At 35.2% G+C, this 22017-nt stretch overlaps 1 protein-coding gene across 5 annotated transcripts in view; it reads right to left on the bottom strand.

Annotated features, from left to right (window-relative positions):
* Window positions 1-22017, bottom strand: part of NBEA (neurobeachin) — a 661454-nt gene that overhangs the window by 504573 nt on the left and 134864 nt on the right. For all 5 annotated transcript variants that reach the window (XM_055542371.1, XM_055542373.1, XM_055542372.1 and 2 more), the window contains exons 9-10: window positions 12935-13132; window positions 12061-12194 (exon numbers count right to left, since the gene is read on the bottom strand). In XM_055542371.1, coding sequence (XP_055398346.1) covers window positions 12061-12194; window positions 12935-13132 — 332 coding nt within the window. The remainder of the gene's footprint in view (window positions 1-12060; window positions 12195-12934; window positions 13133-22017) is intronic.

Here is a 22017-nt window from a genome sequence, read left to right on the forward strand (position 1 = left end):
TAAAGGGAAACTTTCTCAACTTGATAAAGACTATAAAAAACCTACAGGTTATGTCATATTTAATGATGAAAAATTCAATTTTCCCACTAAGATCAAAAAGAAAGTAAGGATGTCCCCTCTCACCATTCCTTATCAACACTACACTGGAAGTCTCTGCTAATGTGATAAGACAAGAAAAGGAAATAAAACATATACAAATCAGGAAAGAAAATACAAAACTGTTTTGTTCACAAATAGCATGATTATCTATTTTAAACATTTGAAATAACTGATTGAAAAAAAAAAACCCTCCAGGAACTAGGAATCTATTAGTTCATTCATTGCTGGTAGGAATGAAAATGGTAGAGACATTTTGGAAGAGTTTGGAGGTTTTTTATGGGACTAAACATACTTCTACCAGATAATCCAGCAATCATGATCCTTTGTATCTACCCAAAGGTGTTGAAAACGTATATATACACAAAAACATGCACATGGATATTTATAGAAGCTTTATTTTTAATTGCAAAGACTCAGAAGCAACAAAGATGGCCTTCAGCAGATGAATGGAAAAATAAACTGTGATACATTTAGACTATATTTAGTGCTAAAAGGAAATGAGCTATCAAACCATGAAAAGACACGGAGGCACTTTCACTGCATATTACTAAATGAAACAGGATAATCTGAAATAGTTGCACACTATATCATTTCAATTATATGATTCTGGAAAAGGCAAAATTATGAAGACCATAAAAAGATCAGTAGTTGCCTGGGGACAATCTACAGGGTAAAACAAAAAATAAATTTAGGGAAGTGAACATACTTGTTATGATATTATAATATGGCTATACGCCATTATACTTTTTTCAAACTTATAAAATGTGTGACACCAAGATGAGGTCTTAAATATGGAGTTCAAGTGATTATGATCTATCAAAATATATTCATCCTTTTAAAAAAGATGTTAAAATTTTGGTGACTGACACCGATAATAGGGAGGGTATGTATTTGTGAAGAAAGGGAGTATATGAAGATCATTTCTGCTACTTCCTTTCAATTTTATTATAAATCTAAATGTTTCTGAAAAATAACAAAAATAAAAATCCATTTTAAAAAAAAGAATGTCAAAAGTAACAGAAAATGAAGAACAGGTTATGAGCTTTTATTTGGAGGAGGCTCAGTCTGAGATAATTTCCTCATGGTTTGGGGTATATGAGCCTAAATATAAGGATGCTAGAGAAAAACCTCTGGGTGTTTTCCATCCAGGTATTAAGACCATGAATCCAGAAACAAAATAAAATAAAAGTCCATAAAATTACAATACTAAATTAATTAGAATGATACCTTATTAATTATTTTATTAAAGATTTCACTTATTGCACCTAAGGTCAACATATCCATAGGAGGGAACAGGAAGAGAGCAGAAACACTTGGGAGTTTAATACACAGTTTCCACCAGAAATATTCTGTGCTTCTGAGTATGAACTGTGAATATTCAGGCATATGGTAATTTTTCTCAGAAAAGCTAGTGATACTTACGCTAGTTTTAGACTGTATGAGTATCATAATATCAAACTGAATGAAACAATTTACCTTATTTCAGAAGCAATGTAAAGACATAGAAAAACTAAAAGAAATGAATGCTATTCCATGCATAAAATAACATCTTCAATTACAAAATATTATTAAAATGTTGAAGAACAAAGAATGTGGATATGCAAACTAGAGGAAAATTGAGGCAACAAATGCATGAAGATGTGACTGGTTGTCAAAATTCCTGAAATTAATAATTTGTATTTCATTCCTTTGCCAAAACAATGCCTTTGTTTGTTTGTTTCTGGTCAAATATAAAGCAGAAGCCTTCCTTTATGGCAGGAAAAATTCACAAAGCAAAATTACGTGTTGTAAATTAAAACAGCACAAAATAACAGAGCACTAAAAACAAGTTTCAGTAAATGTAAAGGAAACTTTTTATGAAGGAATTATTGTAGAAAAGCGACCATTTATGGAAAATACTTTAAAATGGGCTATAGAAAAAAAGCTTATTTGAAAAGTCAATGTAATCAGACATCGTAAGTCTGAAAGAAACAAAATGTCCTTTCTTGTTGATAGCTGACAAACCCATTAAACTGTTAGATTACTACAAACTGTATTACCAGGTATTTTCTGTAAAGGATCCACTGAGTAAAAAAACTTTGCTGACAAAGAAAAGGTTATTTGAACATTACACTATATTTTCCCTATGTTTCAGGCAGAATACTGTATTTTAATTTTTATTTACAGATTAATTTCTACAATAAATTCAATGTAAATTCCATTTTACTCTACTTAAATCTCACTAAACAAATTATTATTTGGTTTTCCTCCTTTAGTAGTAATAGGGGTGTGTGTGCTGTTGTTGCTATTGTTTATAGTCACTGAGTCATGTCTGACTCTTTTGCAACCTCGTGGACTATAGCCCACCAGGCTCCTCTGATCATGGGATTTCCCAGGCAAGAATACTGGAGTGGGTTGCCACCTCCTTCTCTGGAGGATCTTCCCAACCCAAGTATTGAACTCCAGCACTGTCAGGTACGTTCTTTACTACTGAGCCACATGGGAAGCCCCAGTAGTGGTACGCTGCTACTGCTAAGTCACTTCAGTCGTGTCCGACTCTGTGCGACCCCAAAGACGGCAGCCCACCAGGCTCCCCCGTCCCTGGGATTCTCCAAGCAAGAACACTGGAGTGGGTTGCCATTTCCTTCTCCAATAATAGTGGTATACATACATCAAATATATTTTCTGAGTCTGTTTTGCTTCAAAGAACACTTTCATTACCAATTTTATAAACTTAAAAAAAAAAAAAGCCAAAATAGCAAATATGCATATAAAGAAGTGAAAGGTATATATATTCCTAAGAAATATACAGAAAATAATTCTACAGATACAGAGTCTTAAATGTTTAAATACTTCTGGAAACCAAAATGATAATAATCATATTCTACATATACAAACAACAACCTCCATAAGGGACAGAACCATTACACACAAGAACTGATTTAACTTCTTTAGCCTATCAGTTCCAGTGAAACATATGTAGAAATATTTGATATTATATGTATAATAGGCACTTTTCCCTGAACTAAAAACAAGAAAACATGGTCAAAGAATTTTTATATCACTTTGAAGTGTAAGTGGAAATTTAGGTTGTTAAGACATTGAAATGCTAAAATTTTCAGGTAATTTTGTTAGTTGATATATGACCATGATGTTAATCAGAACTTCAAAATGAAAATTTAATTATTAAAGGGGCTATAAAATTCAAGAAAATTACTGGAATATCTTTGGCTAGCCAGATATTTTTTAGGGAAAAAAATCGATTTACACCCACTGAAGAAACGAGTCATAAATATTCACCTTACAAGAGTATTCTTAATTATAAGATCATTGACACAAATGTTTTATGGGATTTGCTGAATTTTTTATAGCTTATATTCGATCAGTCTATTAAACAACCTGTATTATAACTAGAAACAGAAAGAACACTTTTCTGATAAAAATATTTATATAATTACAAGAATTCATTTACATGATCACTTGTGGTTGGTTTTTAGTTTATAAAATTTGTCAGTTAAAAATAGCATTAAAATACATTTTAGTAATACAAAATTCCATCACATCAAATAGACTACCTACTATTCTCTGAGGAAATAAAACTCAATAATGCTTACTATGTACCAGAGGCTCCTTGTGATAGATATTTTATATATTCTATCTTACTTTAATTCATATTACTATCAGATAAAGACTGCATTACTAAAATCACTCCACACCTTGCAAAGGTGATTCTTAAAGAGTTAATAATTATGGCAGTTCAGAGTGAGAGTTCTGGAATTAGGCTTTCAGAATTGTAATTCTGGTCCTAATCTGCCACTTAATCTCTGTGACCTTTAACAGGCATGAAATTTTTCTCTCCCTTATCAGCAGAGAGGATTAAATGAGATAATATAAACAGCTAATGGCATACAGTAAGCTCTCAGTAAATGCCTTGGGTTAGTACTACACGCCCTCAGATAGCCCCAGCACCTAAGAACAGATAGTTTAAAACAGAATACAAGTTTGAGCCTTAGTTTGCCCTAACAACAAAAGATGCATAACACTGTCTCTAAAAAGAGCTACTCAGTGTATTTTTAATCCTTTGATATACAAAATCCTACTTATATCTTGTGCCAGTAAACAGGTATTTTTTCAGAACACATTATTCCTAAGTCAAACACATGGGGAAGATTTGTTTTGCTTTCTATCATCTATAGAATTCAGTAACATGTACTCAAAAAAAGAAGTTGGCGGCTAAGTTGGAGAAGATAGGACATTAATTGTTAATGTCTTGATATATGATCATTCAAATCTAAGGAATATGGTATTTCTAATATACAGACTCTTCGTTACACATAAAATACAGAAGCCATGATTATTTCAAGATTGGAATTATACTTCTTGAAATCATTTATTAAACATTTGTTCATTATTTACTCATTATATAAGTATTTATTAAACCTTTAGTGAAAGGCAATTTGTTTAATTATTGCTCTCAATGACCGCTTGACAGAATGGGATTGAAAAGTCCAATACAAACATTATTAATCCATGAGAAATGAAAAAACTTCCAAATAGCTTTCATCACTGGCAGAATTACTCAAGGTGATGATGGTGATTGAGAATCATTATGAATAGGATGGAATCACTATAACAACTCTGCCTAGATGACTTAGTCAAAAATATCACATTAAAAATACTGTATGTGTTTTCAAAAGCTATCATTTATTACATTTTTGGTTCACTTGTTTGTTTCACGATAAAGGCTAAACTACATGTCAAAAGAAAAAGCAGTGAAAAATCTTACTATTGGATATTTAATGGGGATGCTAATGGGGTAGCTACAAAATCTAAAAATCAGCTAAAGAACACCATCTCAAATTCTTGCAGGTATTTTATAACTCGGTATTGGCTTCCAAACATGGGTTAACACATTCCTCACTTTTAAACCACTATACCTAGAAAATGGATAAACAGTTCACAATCAGTTTTAATCACTACAACTGAAATTCAAAGTATGAGTCCTACTTCATCACTTAAATAAGTAATTTTCCATTGTAAATAACATCATTGGTAGAACAGCTCAAACAGAAAATAATATGACTCCTACCATAACAAGCAATCTCTATGCTTGATGAAATATATTTAAAATATAAAACCGTAGTATTAAGATAATCTTAAATAACCCACTGTCATCCGAATAACAAACCCAGCATATATTCAGTGCCTATTGTATCAATCTACATATTTTATTGCATTTAATAATCTAGTGAGCTATTTTTATTCTAATTATATAATGGTAGAAACTAAAGAACAAAATAGATAACACACTCAAAGTTGTATTAATAATAAATGCTATATAACACAACACTTCAAAGCAATTATACTCCAATAAACACTTCTTAAAATAATCATTGTTGCTGTTGTTCTTCTTCTTCAGTCCCTGAGTCACGTCTGACACCTTTAGACCCTATGAACTACAGCACCCCAGGCTTCCCTGTCCTTCACCATCTCCTGGAGTTTGATCAAACTCAGTGATGCCATCCAACCATCTCATTCTCTGGGGCCGCTTTGTTCTACTGCCCTCAATCTTTCCCAGCATCAGGGTCTTTTCCAATGAGTCGGCTCTTCACATCAGGTGGCCAAAGCACTGCAGCTTCAGCATCAGTCCTTCCAATGAATATTCAGGACTGACTTCCTTTAGGATTGACTGGTTGGATCTCCTTGCAGTCCAAGGGACTCTCAAGAGTCTTCTCCAGCACCACGCTCAAAAGCACCAATTCTTCTGCACTCACCTCCTTTATGGTCCAACTCTCACATCCATACATGACAACTGGAAAAATTAGCTTTAAATATACAGAACTTTGTTGGCAAATTGTGTCTTTGCTTTTTAATACTCTGTCTAGGTTTAGGTTTGTCACAGCTTTCAAGGAGCAAGTATCTTTTAATTTCATGGCTGCAGTCACCATGTGCAGTGCTCTTTGAGCCAAAGCAAATAAAATCTGACACTGTTTCTACTTTTCCTCCCATCTATTTCCATGAAGTGATGGGATGGGATGCCATGATCTTAGTCTTTGAAAGCTGAGTATTAAGCCAGCCTTTTTACTCTCCTCTTTTACCCTTTTCAAGAGGCTTTTTAGTTCCTCTTAGCTTTCTGACATTAAAGTGGTATCATCTGCATATCTGAGGTTGTTGGTATTTCTCCTGGCAATCTTGATTCCAGTCTGTGCTTTCATCCAGCCTGGCATTTCACATGATGTACTCTGCCTATAAGTTAAATAAGCAGGATGACAATATACAGCCTTGGTGTACTCCTTTCCCAATTTGGAACCAGTCTGCTGTTCCATGTCCAGTTCTAACTGTTGCTTGTTGACCTGCATACAGGTTTCTCAGGAGACAGGTAAGGAAGTCTGGTAGTCCCATCTCTTGAAGAATTTTCCACAGTGTGTTGTGATCCACACAGTCAAAGGCTTTTCTATAGTCAGTGTAGCAGGAGTAGATGTTTTTCTGGAATTTCCTTGCCTTTTCTATGATTCAAAGGATACTGGCAATTTGATCTTTGGTTCCTCTGCCTTTTGTAAATTCAGCTTTTATATCTGGAAGATCTTGGTTCACGTACTGTTGAAGCCTAGCTTGAAGGATTTTGAGCATCACCTTGCACACATGTGAGATGAGCACAACTGTACAACAGTCTGAATTCTTTGGCACTGCCTTTCTTTTGGATTGGAATGAAAACTGATCTTCTCCAGTCCTATGGCCACTGCTGAGTTTTCCAGATTTGCTGGCATATTGAGCCCAGCACTTTAACAGAATCATCTTTTAGGATTTGAAATAGCTCAGCTGGAATTCCATCAGTTTCACTAGCTTTGTTCGAGTAATGTTTCCTAAGGCCCATTTGACTTCACACTCTAGGATGGCTGTTTCTGGACCACACTGTCTTGGCTATCCAGTAAGACTTTTTGTCTAGTTATGTGTATTCTTTCCACCTCTTCTTAATCTCTTGTGCTCCTGTTAGGTCTTTGCTGTTTCTGTCCTTTATTGTGCCCATCTTTGCATGAAGTGTCCCTTCAGTATCTCAAATTTTCTAGAAGAGATCTTTAGTCTCTCCCATTCTATTGTTTTCCTCTATTTCTTTATATTGTTCACTTAAGAAGGCCTTCTTCTCTTTCCTTGCTGTTCTCTGGAACTCTCTTCAGTTGGGTACGTCTTTCCCTTTCTTTCTCTTCTATTTGTAAGGCCTCCTCAGACAACCATTTTGCCTTCCTGCATTTCTTTTTCTTGGGGATGGTTTAGGTCACCACCTCCTATACAATGCTATGAACCTCTGTCCATAGTTTTTCAGGCACTCTGTCTGCCAGATCTAATCCCTTGAATGTACTTGTCACCTCTACTGTATAATCATAAGTGATTTGATTTAGGTCCTACACTGGAGGTTTTCCCTACTTTCTTCAATTTAAGCCTGAATTTTGCAATAAGGAGCTGATGATCTGAGCCACAATCACTTTCAGGTCTTGTTTTGCTGACTGTATAGAGCTTCTCCATCTTTGGCTGCAAAGAACATAATCTGATTTCAGTAATGACTATCTGGTGATGTCCATGTGTAGAATCATCTCTTTTGCTATTGGAATAGGGTGTTTGCTATGACCAGTGTGTTCTCTTGGCAAAACTCTTGTTATTCTTTGCCCTGCTTCATTTTGTAGTCCAAGGCCAAGCCTGCCTGTTACTCCAGGTATCTCTCTGACTTCATATTTTTGCATTCCAACTCCCTATCATGAAATGGACATCTGTTTTTGATGTTAGTTCTAGAAAGTCTTGTAGGTCTTCAAAGAACTGTTCAACTTCAGCTCCTTCAGCCTCTGTGGTTGGGGAAGAGACTTGGATATTGCATGGTTTGCCTTTGAAACAAACTGAGAGAACCAAGAGCATTTGTCATTTTTGAGATTGCACCCAAGTACTGCATTTTGGGCTCTTCGTTGACATGAGGGCTACTCCATTTCTTCTAAGGGATTCTTGCTCACAGTAGTAGATATAATGGTCATAGGAATTAAATTTGTCCATTCTGTTCCATTTTAGTTCACTGATTTCTAACATGCAGATGTTCGCTTTTTCCATCTCCTACTTGTATGCTGTATGCTCAGTTGCTTCAGTCGTGCCCAACCCTTCGCAACCCTACAGACTGTAGCCCACCAGGCTTCTCTGTCTCCTCCTTGATCACATCCAATTTACCTTGATTCATGGACCTAACAGTCCAGGTTCCTATGAAATATTGTTCTGTACAGCATTGGACCTTACTTTCACTACCAGACACAGCCACAACTTGAGTATCATTTCCACTTCTGCACAGCCTCTTATTTTTGGAGCTATTTCTCTGTTCTTCCCCAGTAGCATACTGGACACCTATCAACACGGAGGGCTCATCATCAAATGTCATAGCTTTTTACCTTTCATACTGATCATGGAGTTCTTGAGGCAAGAATACTTGAGTGGTTTGCCATTCCCTTTCCAGTGGACCATTTTTTGTCAGATGGCAATAATAATAAATAAACTTGGGGTTTGAATTCAAGTTTTTCTAACTTGAACATTCACACTAGTTAACAACTATAATATGTAGCCTTCAAGATAAAACAAAGTCATAAATTTCTCCTGTACATACAAAGCCTATTTTTAAAGGCTCTACAAAATAATTTCTTCAATAAATTATTTTAATATTAAGACTGCAATATATACAGTAAAACTCATCAATGATTAGAATAATAAATTATAGTGTCAACAGAAGTGAGACTTATATAAACAATAAAATGCTTCATAAATCAGGCTACTGAGTGGAGGAAAGTACATGAAACTAAGATGTTTTAGCTTGAAACATAAAAGGCAAAGAATTAACTTACTTCAGAGCTTATCTCAATTTTTCCAAAATGTAGTCAAGAATTAGACAATATTGTAATTTGGGGCATATATTTATTATACAAAAAAAACATTTTCTAAAATAGGCATATATAAAATATTGTTGAAGATTTTTAAAGTTCAAATAGATTCTCATTCATCTGTGCATGCCTGCATGTGTGCCAAATCATTTCAGTCATGTCCAACTCTGTGTGATGCTATAGCCTGTAGCCAGCTGGGAGCCTCTATCCATGGGATTCTCCAGGCAGGAATACTGGAGTGGGTTGCCATACCCTCCTCCAGGGGATCTTCCCAACTTAAGGATAGAACCCACATCTCTTTAAGTTTCCCGCATTAGCAGGCAGGTTCTTTACCATTAGCACCAAGGGAAAGGGAAGTTGCTCAGTCGTGTCTGACTCTTTGCGACCCCATGGACTGCAGCCTACCAGGCTCCCCCGTCCATGGGATTTGCCAGGCAAGAGTACTGGAGTGGGTTGCCATCACCTTCTCTGATGGAAAGCCATCCCTATTCATCTACAAGTTTAAAGTTAACTCCAGTACTTTGGCCACCTTATGCAAAGAGTTGACTCATTGGAAAAGACTCTGATGCTGGGAGGGATTGGGGGCAGGAGGAGAAGGGGACAACAGAGGATGAGATGGCTGGATGGCATCACTGACTTGATGGATGTGAGTCTGAGTGAACTCTGGGAGTAGGTAGGTGATGGACAGGGAGGCCTGGTGTGCTGCAATTCATGGGGTCTCAAAGAGTTGGACACGACTGAGCAACTGAACTAAACTGAACTGAAAAATAAGATAACATATCCTATTTTAAATTCTCATTCATATATATGAATTTAAGATGTAGCCCCAAATTAAGGAATTCTATCAATCCTTGCCCTAAAGCTAACAATTTATGTTCTTCAAGTAGAGGGGTATGTTCCATTAAAAAATTTTTTTCAACGTTTTAAAAACTGAAAGACAGTACTACCACCAAAATGGTGGCCCTCCAAACTTTAAATATAACAAAAGACTTCATTACTGATACACACAAATGTCAAAAAGCCAACCTCAGACATTAAAAGCTTTGAAGTAACTAATGAAAAACTATTAGATAAGAATTCAAAATAGCACATAAGTGAACCACATGGGAGGGCTGAAATACATACCCAAAACAGGTATGTATTATTACTGAAACAGAAAGTGATACATTTCTTATTACACTTTTTTTTATTGGCCATAAACTAAGAACATATATATCACTGAAAAAATTAAAGTTATTGCATGGAAAAATTAACATGAATGATATAAAAGAACTAAAAACAAATCCAAATGAAAATCAGAAAGCTGATCCTTTATACTACCTTTTATCTGTTATAAAATAAATACAATTTAAATATCAAAATATAATATAAACACTAAAATGAGTTTTGAAAACAGGATACGACAAATAATCATGTCCTTGGTCCTAGTCCTTGGATGAATGGACCAGATACCTGTTAAATAGTTTAGCACTGAGATTTTATAACTATTCAATAATATAAATTATTGTAATCATTTTAGGTGTAACATTCAAACTGCATAATCTTTCTAATTTTTCTACATGAAGCAAATAGTGATTTGCTTCTGGTTAAATATTATATATTAATTATATATTATAATCATAATAATTATATTATAAATATATTATAAATATAATTATTATAATATATTTCAGGTTAAAATAATTATGGACTTAATATTAATTCATAAGAAGTATTTAAAGTACACATCAAGTTTTCTAATTGCTATTTCACCTCTAACTTCTTTTCATAGCACTTAGTAGGTTTTAAATTACTGATCATAATGTGTCCTAGTTCACTTAGATGATAAAGAACAAAACATTTGCATTTAAATTAGGACTGGGATTTAAAGTTCCATTTTTCAACTAAGCTGATCTACTTCTCAGTAAAATGACTGAAGATCTCATAGCAAAGTAATATCTCAGCAGGACATGGCCTCCATACTCATTTTCACATCAAATGCTAACCATTACATTATACTGATTTAAAAAAAAAAAGAAAAAAAGCATGACCCATGGATGAGAGCTGAGTTTTGTAAATGTACAGGTCAGATTTAGATTTAGATTTATACTTTACATAAAGATAGTCCCAATATAGGGACAATATTAGGAGCAATATTAAGGCAGAAGTTTGTTAATAGCTAATTTAAATAATTAATATGAAAAATCATGTTACATTTCAAGAACTCTAAATTTTTCCCATCTTAATTTTATTCACTAGTTTTTCTATCAATTCAAAATTGGATGATCCATAAAGAATCTCATGTATATATGTACATATTAATGAAGCATTTCTATGTTACTGTTTAGTAAACTAAATTAATGTTTACTTATATAACTTTCCCTTTAAATTCTCCAAACATATACAGAAATAGTTCAACTATTTGTGTAATTCACATTTAACTTATGCCATAAATGATTCTACAAAATAAGGTTAAATTGGAGTTTAATACATGAGGTATTTTTTTAATTAAAAAAAAAAAGAAATTATAAAAATTGCACATGAAATAAATCTAATTAGAAATTCTGAATATATAAAACATGGATATGCCACTGGTTAGATTTAGGCTCTTAAACATAAGGAAAAAAGCTAATTTCAATTAATATTGTGCTAGTATTATGATACTAGCATTATAGAATAATACTAATATTTAGGATATAAATTGTATAACTGTTATTAAATACTATTCTTGAGAATAAACTTTACCCTAGTAATTTTGTTTAATCTGACAGGATTTCACCAACAATTCAAACAATGAGCATTCATTTGCAAAGTGAAAGGCCAGGACTGACACTTTTCCTACTTCATATTATAATCACTATGCTATACCTAGTAAGAATTTTTTTATTTTTTATCAATGAAGTCACTCCTTTGTGGTTATAAAATTTGTCAACTTTTTTTTTAATTTGCGTAAATATATCTGCCTTAATCCTGAAGAAACTTTATTAACATTTTAAGGATAAAAACCACTATTATAATATATTTACATAGCACCAAGGGCACCATGCATAATCTAAACAATTAAAAAATACCATAAGTTACATATTGAAAGAAAACTTACCAGACAGTGGTTTCCACTTGACTGTCATTGAGCTGCCGGTTGTCTAGTTGTGCAAAAAGTGGGAAAAGCACTTGAATCCCTCCAATTGAATGAATTGCACTATGAATTGAATGTGTAACTATAGCTTTTACATCCTATGTTCAAAAACAAAAATGTTTATTAAATTTTCTAAAGCATGTTATCACTATTTCCTTGTTTCAAATAACTTTGTAAGAAAATGAAATAAAATAGATATTTTAAAATCTATTTTTAAAATTTTAAATCAAAATTATATAATTTTATACACATTTAAAATAAAAATTTGAAATATTTTGATAATCACTTAAATTTAAAGCTTAAGTTGAGAGATTTTTACACTGAAAATATGAGTGGCTAAATCAAAATATATTTTAATATAAGAGATGCTATTAATCAATACAAAAGCACTCAAGTAATTTTTATGTTAGGGAAAAAATACTTATAGGAAAGTATTTTTATATTTACAATTATCTATTTACTAATTCACTGATTTTATTTCAAAGGATAAGAAACATAAAATACAACAGAAAAGACAGATTTCCTACTAAGGAGACAAATCCAAGGTAAACTATATTGCCAAATAAAATGCAGAAGGCAAAAACACCGTTCAAAGAACTAGAAGACCAAAAAAGAAAAACAAAGAGCAACTGGAGATTTACAGGCAAGCAATGAGGGTTCTTGCCTGGAGAATCCCAGGGACAGAGGAGCCTGGTGGGCTGCCGTCTATGGGGAGGCACAGAGTGGGACACGATTGAAGCAACTTAGCAGCAGCAGCAGCAGCAGTAGCAATGTATAAAATGTAAAATAAAGACACAGTGTTGATGAGAACATTAAGACTAAGCTACTATTTACCTACCTGGAGCATTAGAGCATGTGGGGAATGCACAAAGATCGAAGCGTTTTCCTTTGGTGATGATTCCAGGCATAGTTGAGCATCAGTGGCTTTAGCATTATATGTAAATGCAATACTACTTGCAAGTTTCCCATCATACAGAACCTGTTTATGATGTTCTGCTAAATGAATATCACTTTCAGACTTAAACTTGAAGGTGCTCTGAAAAAATAAAACTTAAGTTAAACACTCTTTAAATGAAACATAAAAATCTCAAATTTTAAAGCAGAAAAAAATTTAAGATAAATGATTTGTTGTGACATTTCCATGTGTTGGGAACTTGTCAGTGGCATTATTTTGTTATTCTCACCTCAGTTCTGTGAGTTACAGTTTATTATGCTAATAAACATCTTCATGTTATCATTTTTACTAAAACTGTGATCATATATAAAATAATTTTATTAAGATATTATAAGGTCAGATGGTATTAAATGTAAATAGGCTTTTACTTCAATAATTCATAACATAAATTAAAATTTTTCTTGTTAACACTTTCAAAAGCATGTATAGAAGTAAACAGTGACTGGCACATGAACTATTAATAGAGAAACAACACTATCAGTTGAGACTAAAAAAAGTTTATTCACAAAAATATGTCTTTATTACAAAAAGTGTATCAAGATAGTGATATCAATGCTACTTCATAAAAAATCACAATAGCCATTTCAAAACCCAGAAGAAAAGTTCATGTTATCACTTTAAATAAAGGACAAGAAATAAAGGACTACAATAAAAAAAGTATGGTTAGAAACAGTTAAAATTTCTCTGCAGGTGTATGAAACTGACAATGATAAATACTTTTAACCTTTGCAAAAATCACATATTAGTATCCCATCACTTTAAGACAAATAGATGTGGAAACAATGGAAACAGTGACAGACTTCCTTTTCATGGGCTCCAAAATCACTGCAGATGGAGACTGCAGCCATGAAATTAAGACACTTGCTTCTTGGAAGAAAAGCTATGACAAACCTGGACAGCATATTAAAAAGCAGAGACATTACTTTGCTAACAGAGGTCTGTCTAGTCAAAGCTATGGTTTTTCCAGTAGTTATGTTTGCATGTGAGAGTTGGACCATAAAGAAGGCTGAGCACTGGAGAATCGATGCTTTTGAACTGTGGCGTTGGAGAAGACTCTTGAGAGTCCATTGAACTGTGAGGATATCAAACCAGTCAAATCTAAAGGAAATCAGTCCTGAATGTTCATTGGAAGGACTGATGTTGAAGCTGAAACTCCAATACTTTGGCCACATGATGCAAAGAACTGACTCATTGGAAAAAACCCTGATGCTGGGAAAGATTGAAGGTAGGAGGAGAAGGGGACGACAGAGGATGAGATGCTTGGATGGCGTCACTGACTCAATGGTCATGAGTCTGAGCAAGCTCCTGGAGTTGGAGATGGAAGGCCTGGAGTTCAATCCATGGGATCACAAAGAGTCAGACACAACTGAGCGACTGAACTGAACTGCATGCAGATCAAACATGTCAGGACAAATTTAGCCAATTATCTACAGTTTTCTGAACTACTACTGAAAGAGTCTTACTAACTTGAACCTAGATGCAAATTGTTCATTATTAGCATGTCAGAAGACAGGAGCAGCATGAAAAATGAAATCTGTGTGTATGTCTCTATAGATGGTACCTTTACTTTTTAAATGTATGCATGTCTATATATTTGAATATTAGACATAAGGTAAGAAAATGTCACTATTTTGGATCAGATCTTTTGCTATCTTCTCAATTAAATGGGATGTAGAACATTATCTCTCAACTCAATGTTTCCTAATTTAATCGCTTTTATAACTCACAGATTCATACAAGATAGAGGTAACAGGTAAATTAAAATCTGAATCAAAGACTCTACTTCAATTCCTAATGTACTAAAGAATAGGTGACAATTATAACAGGAAATTGAAACAAAAAATTCTTTTAAAAATATTTTAATAAATATATGAGCTAACTACTGGCAATACAAAATCCATGTAATTGCCTCCTTCACTGATTGCCTTAGTGTTATAAAATAAATACTTTATTATGTATGTCAGAAAAATCATAACTGGTCAAAATGTTTAACATCTGAATATTTTTAAGATGTTATTTAAAAAATTATTGGAGTACAGTTGATTTAAAATGTTGTATTAGTTTCTGCTACACATCCACTTTTTTTTATGCATTCTTCCCATACAGGTCCTTATGGAGCATTGAAAAGGGTTTCCTGTGCTATACAGTAGGTCCTTATTAGTTATCTATTTTATATATAGCAAAGTGTATATGTCACCTTTTTAGAGTAAGATTAAACAAATATGTTAGAATTTTGACCTATTTTGTGAACCAAAGATCAAAAGCACTATTATTTTAGAGTAAAACCAAAGAGCTAACTTGTAGAAAGGAGAAGGTGATGGCACCCTACTCCAGTACTCTTGCCTGGAAAATCCCATGGGCAGAGGAGCCTGGTGGGCTGTCGTCTATGGAATCACATAGAGTCGGACATGACTGAAGCGACTTAGCAGCAGCAGCAGCAGCAGCAACTTGTAGAAATAAAATTATTTGAGGGAATTTGGGAGAACAGTATATAGAACACTGAGACACTGGAGAACCTGACCAAATAAGTAAAGACTACAGGAGTTGGATAAGATAAAGGCAAACTGTAGGACAATCAAGTAGAGAAGTGATGTCTCTTTATGCTGTTAATAATATACCAAGAAGAGCAATATGTAAAGGATGCAAATAGCAACTGGAAAAAGAGCAACATATGCTCTTAGTAGAGGCTACATTAGGATTTTTTTTAAAATTTGACATCAAAAGCAAAGACAACAAAAGGAAATATTAACAACAAAAGCAAATATTAACAAGTGGGACTACATCAAACCACAAAGTTTCTGCACAGAAACAAAGGAAACGATCAAAAAAAATGAAAAGGAAACCTACCAAACTAGGAAAAGTGAAAGTGAAGTCTCTCAGTTGTGTACGACTCTTTGTGACCCCATGCACTGTAGCCTAACAGGCTTTTCCATCCATGGGATTTTCCATGGACAAGAGTACTGGAGTGGGTTGCCATTTCCTTCTCCAGGAGATCTTCCTGACCCAGGGATTGAACCCAGGTCTCCTGCATCGTACGCAGATGCTTTACCGTCTGAGCCACAAGGGAAGTAAACTAGGAGAGAATATCTACAAATCATATGTCTGATTCAGGTATGACCTAAATCAAATCCCTTATGATTATACAGTGGAAGTGAGAAATAGATTTAAGGGCCTAGATCTGAGAGATAGACTGCCTGATGAACTATGGAATGAGGTTCTTGACATTGTACAGGAGACAGGGATCAAGACCATCCCCATGGAAAAGAAATGCAAAAAAGCAAAATGGCTGTCTGGGGAGGCCTTACAAATAGCTGTGAAAAGAAGAGACGCAAAAAGCAAAGGAGAAAAGGAAAGATATAAGCATCTGAATGCAGAGTTCCAAAGAATAGCAAGAAGAGATAAGAAAGCCTTCCTCAGAGATCAATGCAAAGAAATAGAGGAAAACAACAGAATGGGAAAGACTAGAGATGTCTTCAAGAAAATTAGAGATACCAAGGGAACATTTCATGCAAAGATGGGCTCGATAAAGGACAGAAATGGTATGGACCTAACAGAAGCAGAAGATATTAAGAAGAGATGGCATGAATACACAGAAGAACTGTACAAAAAAGAGCTTCATGACCCAGATAATCACAATGGTGTGATCACTCACCTAGAGCCAGACATCCTGGAATGTGAAGTCAAGTGGGCCTTAGAAAGCATCACTATGAACAAAGCTAGTGGAGGTGATGGAATTCCAGTTGAGCTATTTCAAATCCTGAAAGATGATGCTGTGAAAGTGCTGCACTCCATATGCCAGCAAATTTGGAAAACTCAGCAGTGGCCACAGGACTGGAAAAGGTCAGTTTTCATTCCAATCCCAAAGAAAGGCAATGCCAAAGAATGCTCAAACTACCGCACAATTGCACTCAACTCACACACTAGTAAAGTAATGCTCAAAATTCTCCAAGCCAGGCTTCAGCAATATGTGAACCGTGAACTTCCTGATGTTCAAGCTGGTTTTAGAAAAGGCAGAGGAACCAGAGATCAAATTGCCAATATCCGCTGGATCATGGAAAAAGCAAGAGAGTTCCAGAAAAACATCTCTTTCTGCTTTATTGACTATGCCAAAGCCTTTGACTGTGTGGACCACAATAAACTGTGGAAAATTCTGAACGAGATGGGAATACCAGACCACCTGATCTGCCTCTTGAGAAATTTGTATGCAGGTCAGGAAGCAACAGTTAGAACTGGATATGGAACAACAGACTGGTTCCAAATAGCAAAAGGAGTACATCAAGCCTGTATATTGTCACCCTGCTTATTTAACTTATATGCAGAGTTACATCATGAGAAACGCTGGACTGGAAGAAACACAAGCTGGAATCAAGATTGCCGGGAGAAATATCAATAACCTCAGATATGCAGATGACACCACCCTTATGGCAGAAAGTGAAGAGGAACTCAAAAGCCTCTTGATGAAAGTGAAAGTGGAGAATGAAAAAGTTGGCTTAAAGCTCAACATTCAGAAAACGAAGATCATGGCATCCAGTCCCATCACTTCATGGGAAATAGATGGGGAAACAGTGGAAAAAGTGTCAGACTTTATTTTTCTGGGCTCCAAAATCACTGCAGATGGTGACTGCAGCCATGAAATTAAAAGACGCTTACTCCTTGGAAGGAAAGTTATGACCAACCTAGATAGCATATTCAAAAGCAGAGACATTACTTTGCCAACAAAGGTCCGTCTAGTCAAGGCTATGGTTTTTCCTGTGGTCATGTATGGATGTGAGAGTTGGACTGTGAAGAAGGCTGAGCGCCAAAGAATTGATGCTTTTGGACTGTGGTGCTGGAGAAGACTCTTGAGAGTCCCTTGGACTGCAAGGAGATCCAACCAGTCCATTCTGAAGAAGATCAGCCCTGGCATTTCTTTGAAGGGAATGATGCTGAAGCTGAAACTCCAGTACTTTGGCCACCTCATGTGATGAGTTGACTCACTGGAAAAGACTCTGATGCTGGGAGGGATTGGGGGCAGGAGGAGAAGGGGAGGACAGAGGATGAGATGCCTGGATGGCATCACTGACTCAACGGACTTGAGTCTGAGTGAACTCCGGGAGTTGGTGATGGACAGGGAGGCCTGGCGTGCTGCGATTCATGGGGTCGCAAAGAGTCGGACACAACTGAGCGACTGAACTGAACTGAACTGAACTGATAAGGGGTTAATACATAAAATATAAAAGTAACTCACACAACTCAACAGCAAAGAAACAATTCATTTAAAACACAGGCAGAAGATGTGAACACACATATTTTTTCTGAATAAGATGTAAAATAGATAGCCCAAAGGTACATGAAAAGCTACTCAAGGTCACTAACCGTCAGAGAAACACAAATCAAAACCACAGTGAAGAGTATTATCAGAAAAACAAGAGATAATAAATGTTGGTGAGGATGTATAGAAAGGCAGAGAATAACAAGGATGTTCACATCCAAAGATAAATAAATGAACAAAGAAAAAGTGGGATATATGTACATTGGAATGTTAGTCATAAAGAAAGTATGGTATCTTGCCATTTACAACAACATGCATGGGCCTTAAGAGCATTATGAAAAGTAAAATAAGTCAGACAGGAAAAATATAATATATGATCTCACTTGTGTATGGTACCTAAAAGAAAAAAACAAACAAACAGCAAGTTCACAGATACAGAGAACAGATAGATGGTTAGCCAGAGATAAAGGAGGTGGTGGTGGTGTTCAGTCTCTAAGTCATGTCTGACTCTTTGTGACCCCATGGGCTGCAGTACACCAGGCTCCTCTGTCCTATACTATCCTCCGGAATTTGCTCAAATTCATTTCCATTGGGTCGGTGATGCTATCTAACCATCTCATCCTCTGCCACCCCTGTTTCCTTTTGCCTTCAATCCTTCCCATTACCAGGGTACTTTCCAATGAGTCAGCTCTTCCCTTCAAGCAGCCAAAGTATTGAGGAGTTTCAGCTTCAGCAATGAATATTCAGAGTTTATTTTCCTTTAGGATTGACTGGTTTGATCTTGCTGTCCAAGGGACTCTCAAGAGTCTTCTCCAACACCACAATTCGAAAGCAATTCTTCAGTGCTCAGCCTTTTTTAGGGCTTCCCAGGTGGCACTAGTAGTAAAGAATCTGCCTGCCAATGCAGGAGATGTAAGACACACAGGTTCAATCCCTGAGTTGGGAAGATACCCTAGAGAAGGAAATGGCAACCCACTCCCATATTCTTGCCTATAAAATCCCACGGACAGAGGAGCCTGGAGGGCTACAGTTCACAGTAGCCAAGAGTCAGACATGACTGAAGCAATTTAGCACAGCCTTTTTTATGGTCCAACTCTCACATCCTTACATGAGTAATGGCAAAACTATAGCCCTGACTATATGGATCTTTGTCAGCAGAGTGATGTTTGCTTTTAATGTGCTTTCTAGGTTTGTCATATCTTTCCTTTCAAGGAGCAATCATCTTTTAATGTCATAGCTGCAAGTCATGGTCTGCAGTGATTTTGGAACCCAACAAAATAAAATCTGTCACTGCTTTCATTGTTTCCCCTTCTACTTGCCATGAAGTGTCGGGACTGGACACTATGATCTTAGTGTTTTGTGTTTTTTTTTAACTTTGAGTTTCACGAATTTGGGGGGGTGGCTAAATTGCTGAAAGGGGTGAAAAGGAATAAACTTCCAGTTATAAAATAGGAATGTAATATACAGCAGGGTGATAGTGTATGGTATATTTTAAAGTCGCTAAAAGAAAAAAATTTTAAAGTTTTTATTACACACACAAAAAATTTGTAACTATGATGATGGATGTTAACTAGAACTTATTGTGGTGATCATGTTGCAATATACTCAAAATGTACAATCATGTTGTACACCTGAAACTAATATATTTCAATTGTATGTTAATTTTTCTAAGTTAAAAAAAGGGAAAAAAAGTTTTGTAGAGATTTATACAGCAAACAAAAGACGAGATCATGAGTAGAATTAAGATTCTTCTGCACAAACACTTATGTACTGGGCGTGCATACTTCAGCTATCTTGAGTATCGTTGGTAAACGCTGATTTCTCAATTATTCTGTTGTAGCCAGAACCAGTGGGAAATATCTAAAAGCGTCACCAGAATTATTGTTCATTATGAAGCATAAGTCAATATAAGGTGCTGCTGCTAAGTCGCTTCAGTCGTGTCCGACTCTGTGCGACCCCATAGACGGCAGCCCACCAGGCTCCCCCATCCCTGGGATTCTCCAGGCAAGAACACTGGAGTGAGCTGCCATATCCTTCTCCAATGCATCAAAGTGAAAAGTGAAAGGGAAGTCGCTCAGTTGTGTCCGACTCTTAGCGACCCCATGGACTGCAGCCTACCAGGCTTCTCTGTCCATGGGATTTTCCAGGCAAGAGTACTGGAGTGAGGTGCCATTGCCTTCTCCCAATGTAAGGTAGGTCTATCCTAATCCTATTCCCAAATATCTTATAAAACATTCTACCCAGGAAGCATGTACCCAATGAGGAGATTATTCTGATGTTCTAGTTTTTTTTTTTTGCTTTGTTTTCTTTTAAGCACAGCTTCCTAGAGGAGATTTTGCTTCCTAATTACAGACTTTGCTTATTAGTGCTTTTTAAATATAAAATATGGGCAATTCTGACAAATCTATATAAAATCTCTTCTTTAGCTAATAAATCAAATACAAATAGGCCCATTAGATGATTTTCTGCTGGTTTCACTGGGATCCTTCAAATATGGTATTGCTAACAGACTCATTTTTTTTTTTCAGCTCCAACAGATATTCATTCTTCCAATGTGAATTAATATAAATAATGTTTACTCATAAATGTTTGCCAAAACAGTAAAATGCATGAAATAATAATGATTATAAACAACATGCTACCTAGTGTTCACTCATAATCAAGCATTTTAATTTAAAAATGTATCTTAAAATACATGCAACACCAGCAAAAACAAGGCAAATTTGTTAACTCTCCCCTTACTAGCTTTCAACATAAATTTATATTTTAAAAATTTATTTTCCTAAATAAAATTCTATGCTTATGGAACAAAAATAATTATTAGTCTTGAAATATCTAGAAAATAGAAATTAGAAGTATAAATAAATGTACTTCAAAAATTCTCTAAAAAGGCAGCATGTAAACATGTTAAATGTTATACAATCCTCAAATTGTCTCTTAACATGTCAAAGTGTGAAGGTATAAATAATAGAACTTCCTAATTCCGATGAGCTGTCATATTCACTGTTCTCAATGCAGAATGACATGAGCATCTGACCCTTTGGAGGACAGAGGAGGTAAGTAACACAGATAGTAAAACTCTTGAGCAAAGAGCAGATGAAAATTGTTTTTAGACCACACACACTGTTGTATCTAAAATTTTGTAGAATTTGAACCTGAAATTCTTTTCGAAGAGCAAGATAAACCAAAGTCTAAGCCTGTAACCGAAATTCATGTTGGAAAACCATACTTTATTGATTCCAATACTTAAGACAGTTTTTAGTTTACCATGCTATACCACCTAGAATTTCCAGTGGAAATTCAAGCTTCAAGAACAGCTTACAAATATTCAATTAACTATAATCTACTATTGCATACTGTTAAACTTCTGACATTGTATTTATTTTATCTGTAAAACAGCCCATCTTGGGTAAAGATTGCAATAGCCATCTTTGTTTTCTTCGAAAGCTCCACTAAGAGTTGTTGAGTGAGTTATTGCAGCCACTACGGAAACTGGTATGGAGTTTTCTCCAAAAATTAAAACCAAAACTTCCATGTGGCCCAGCAACTCCACTTCTGGATATTTATCCAAAGAAAACAAGAACACTAACAAGAAAAGATATACGCAGCCCCACATTCACTGAACATTATTTACTTTAACCAATACATGGAAGCAAACTAAGTATCCACTGATAGATGAATGAATAAAGATAAGATGGTATTAATTATTTCATGG

Source organism: Bubalus kerabau, chromosome 12 (assembly GCF_029407905.1).
Source record: "Bubalus kerabau isolate K-KA32 ecotype Philippines breed swamp buffalo chromosome 12, PCC_UOA_SB_1v2, whole genome shotgun sequence".
Taxonomy (NCBI): Eukaryota; Metazoa; Chordata; class Mammalia; order Artiodactyla; family Bovidae; genus Bubalus; species Bubalus kerabau.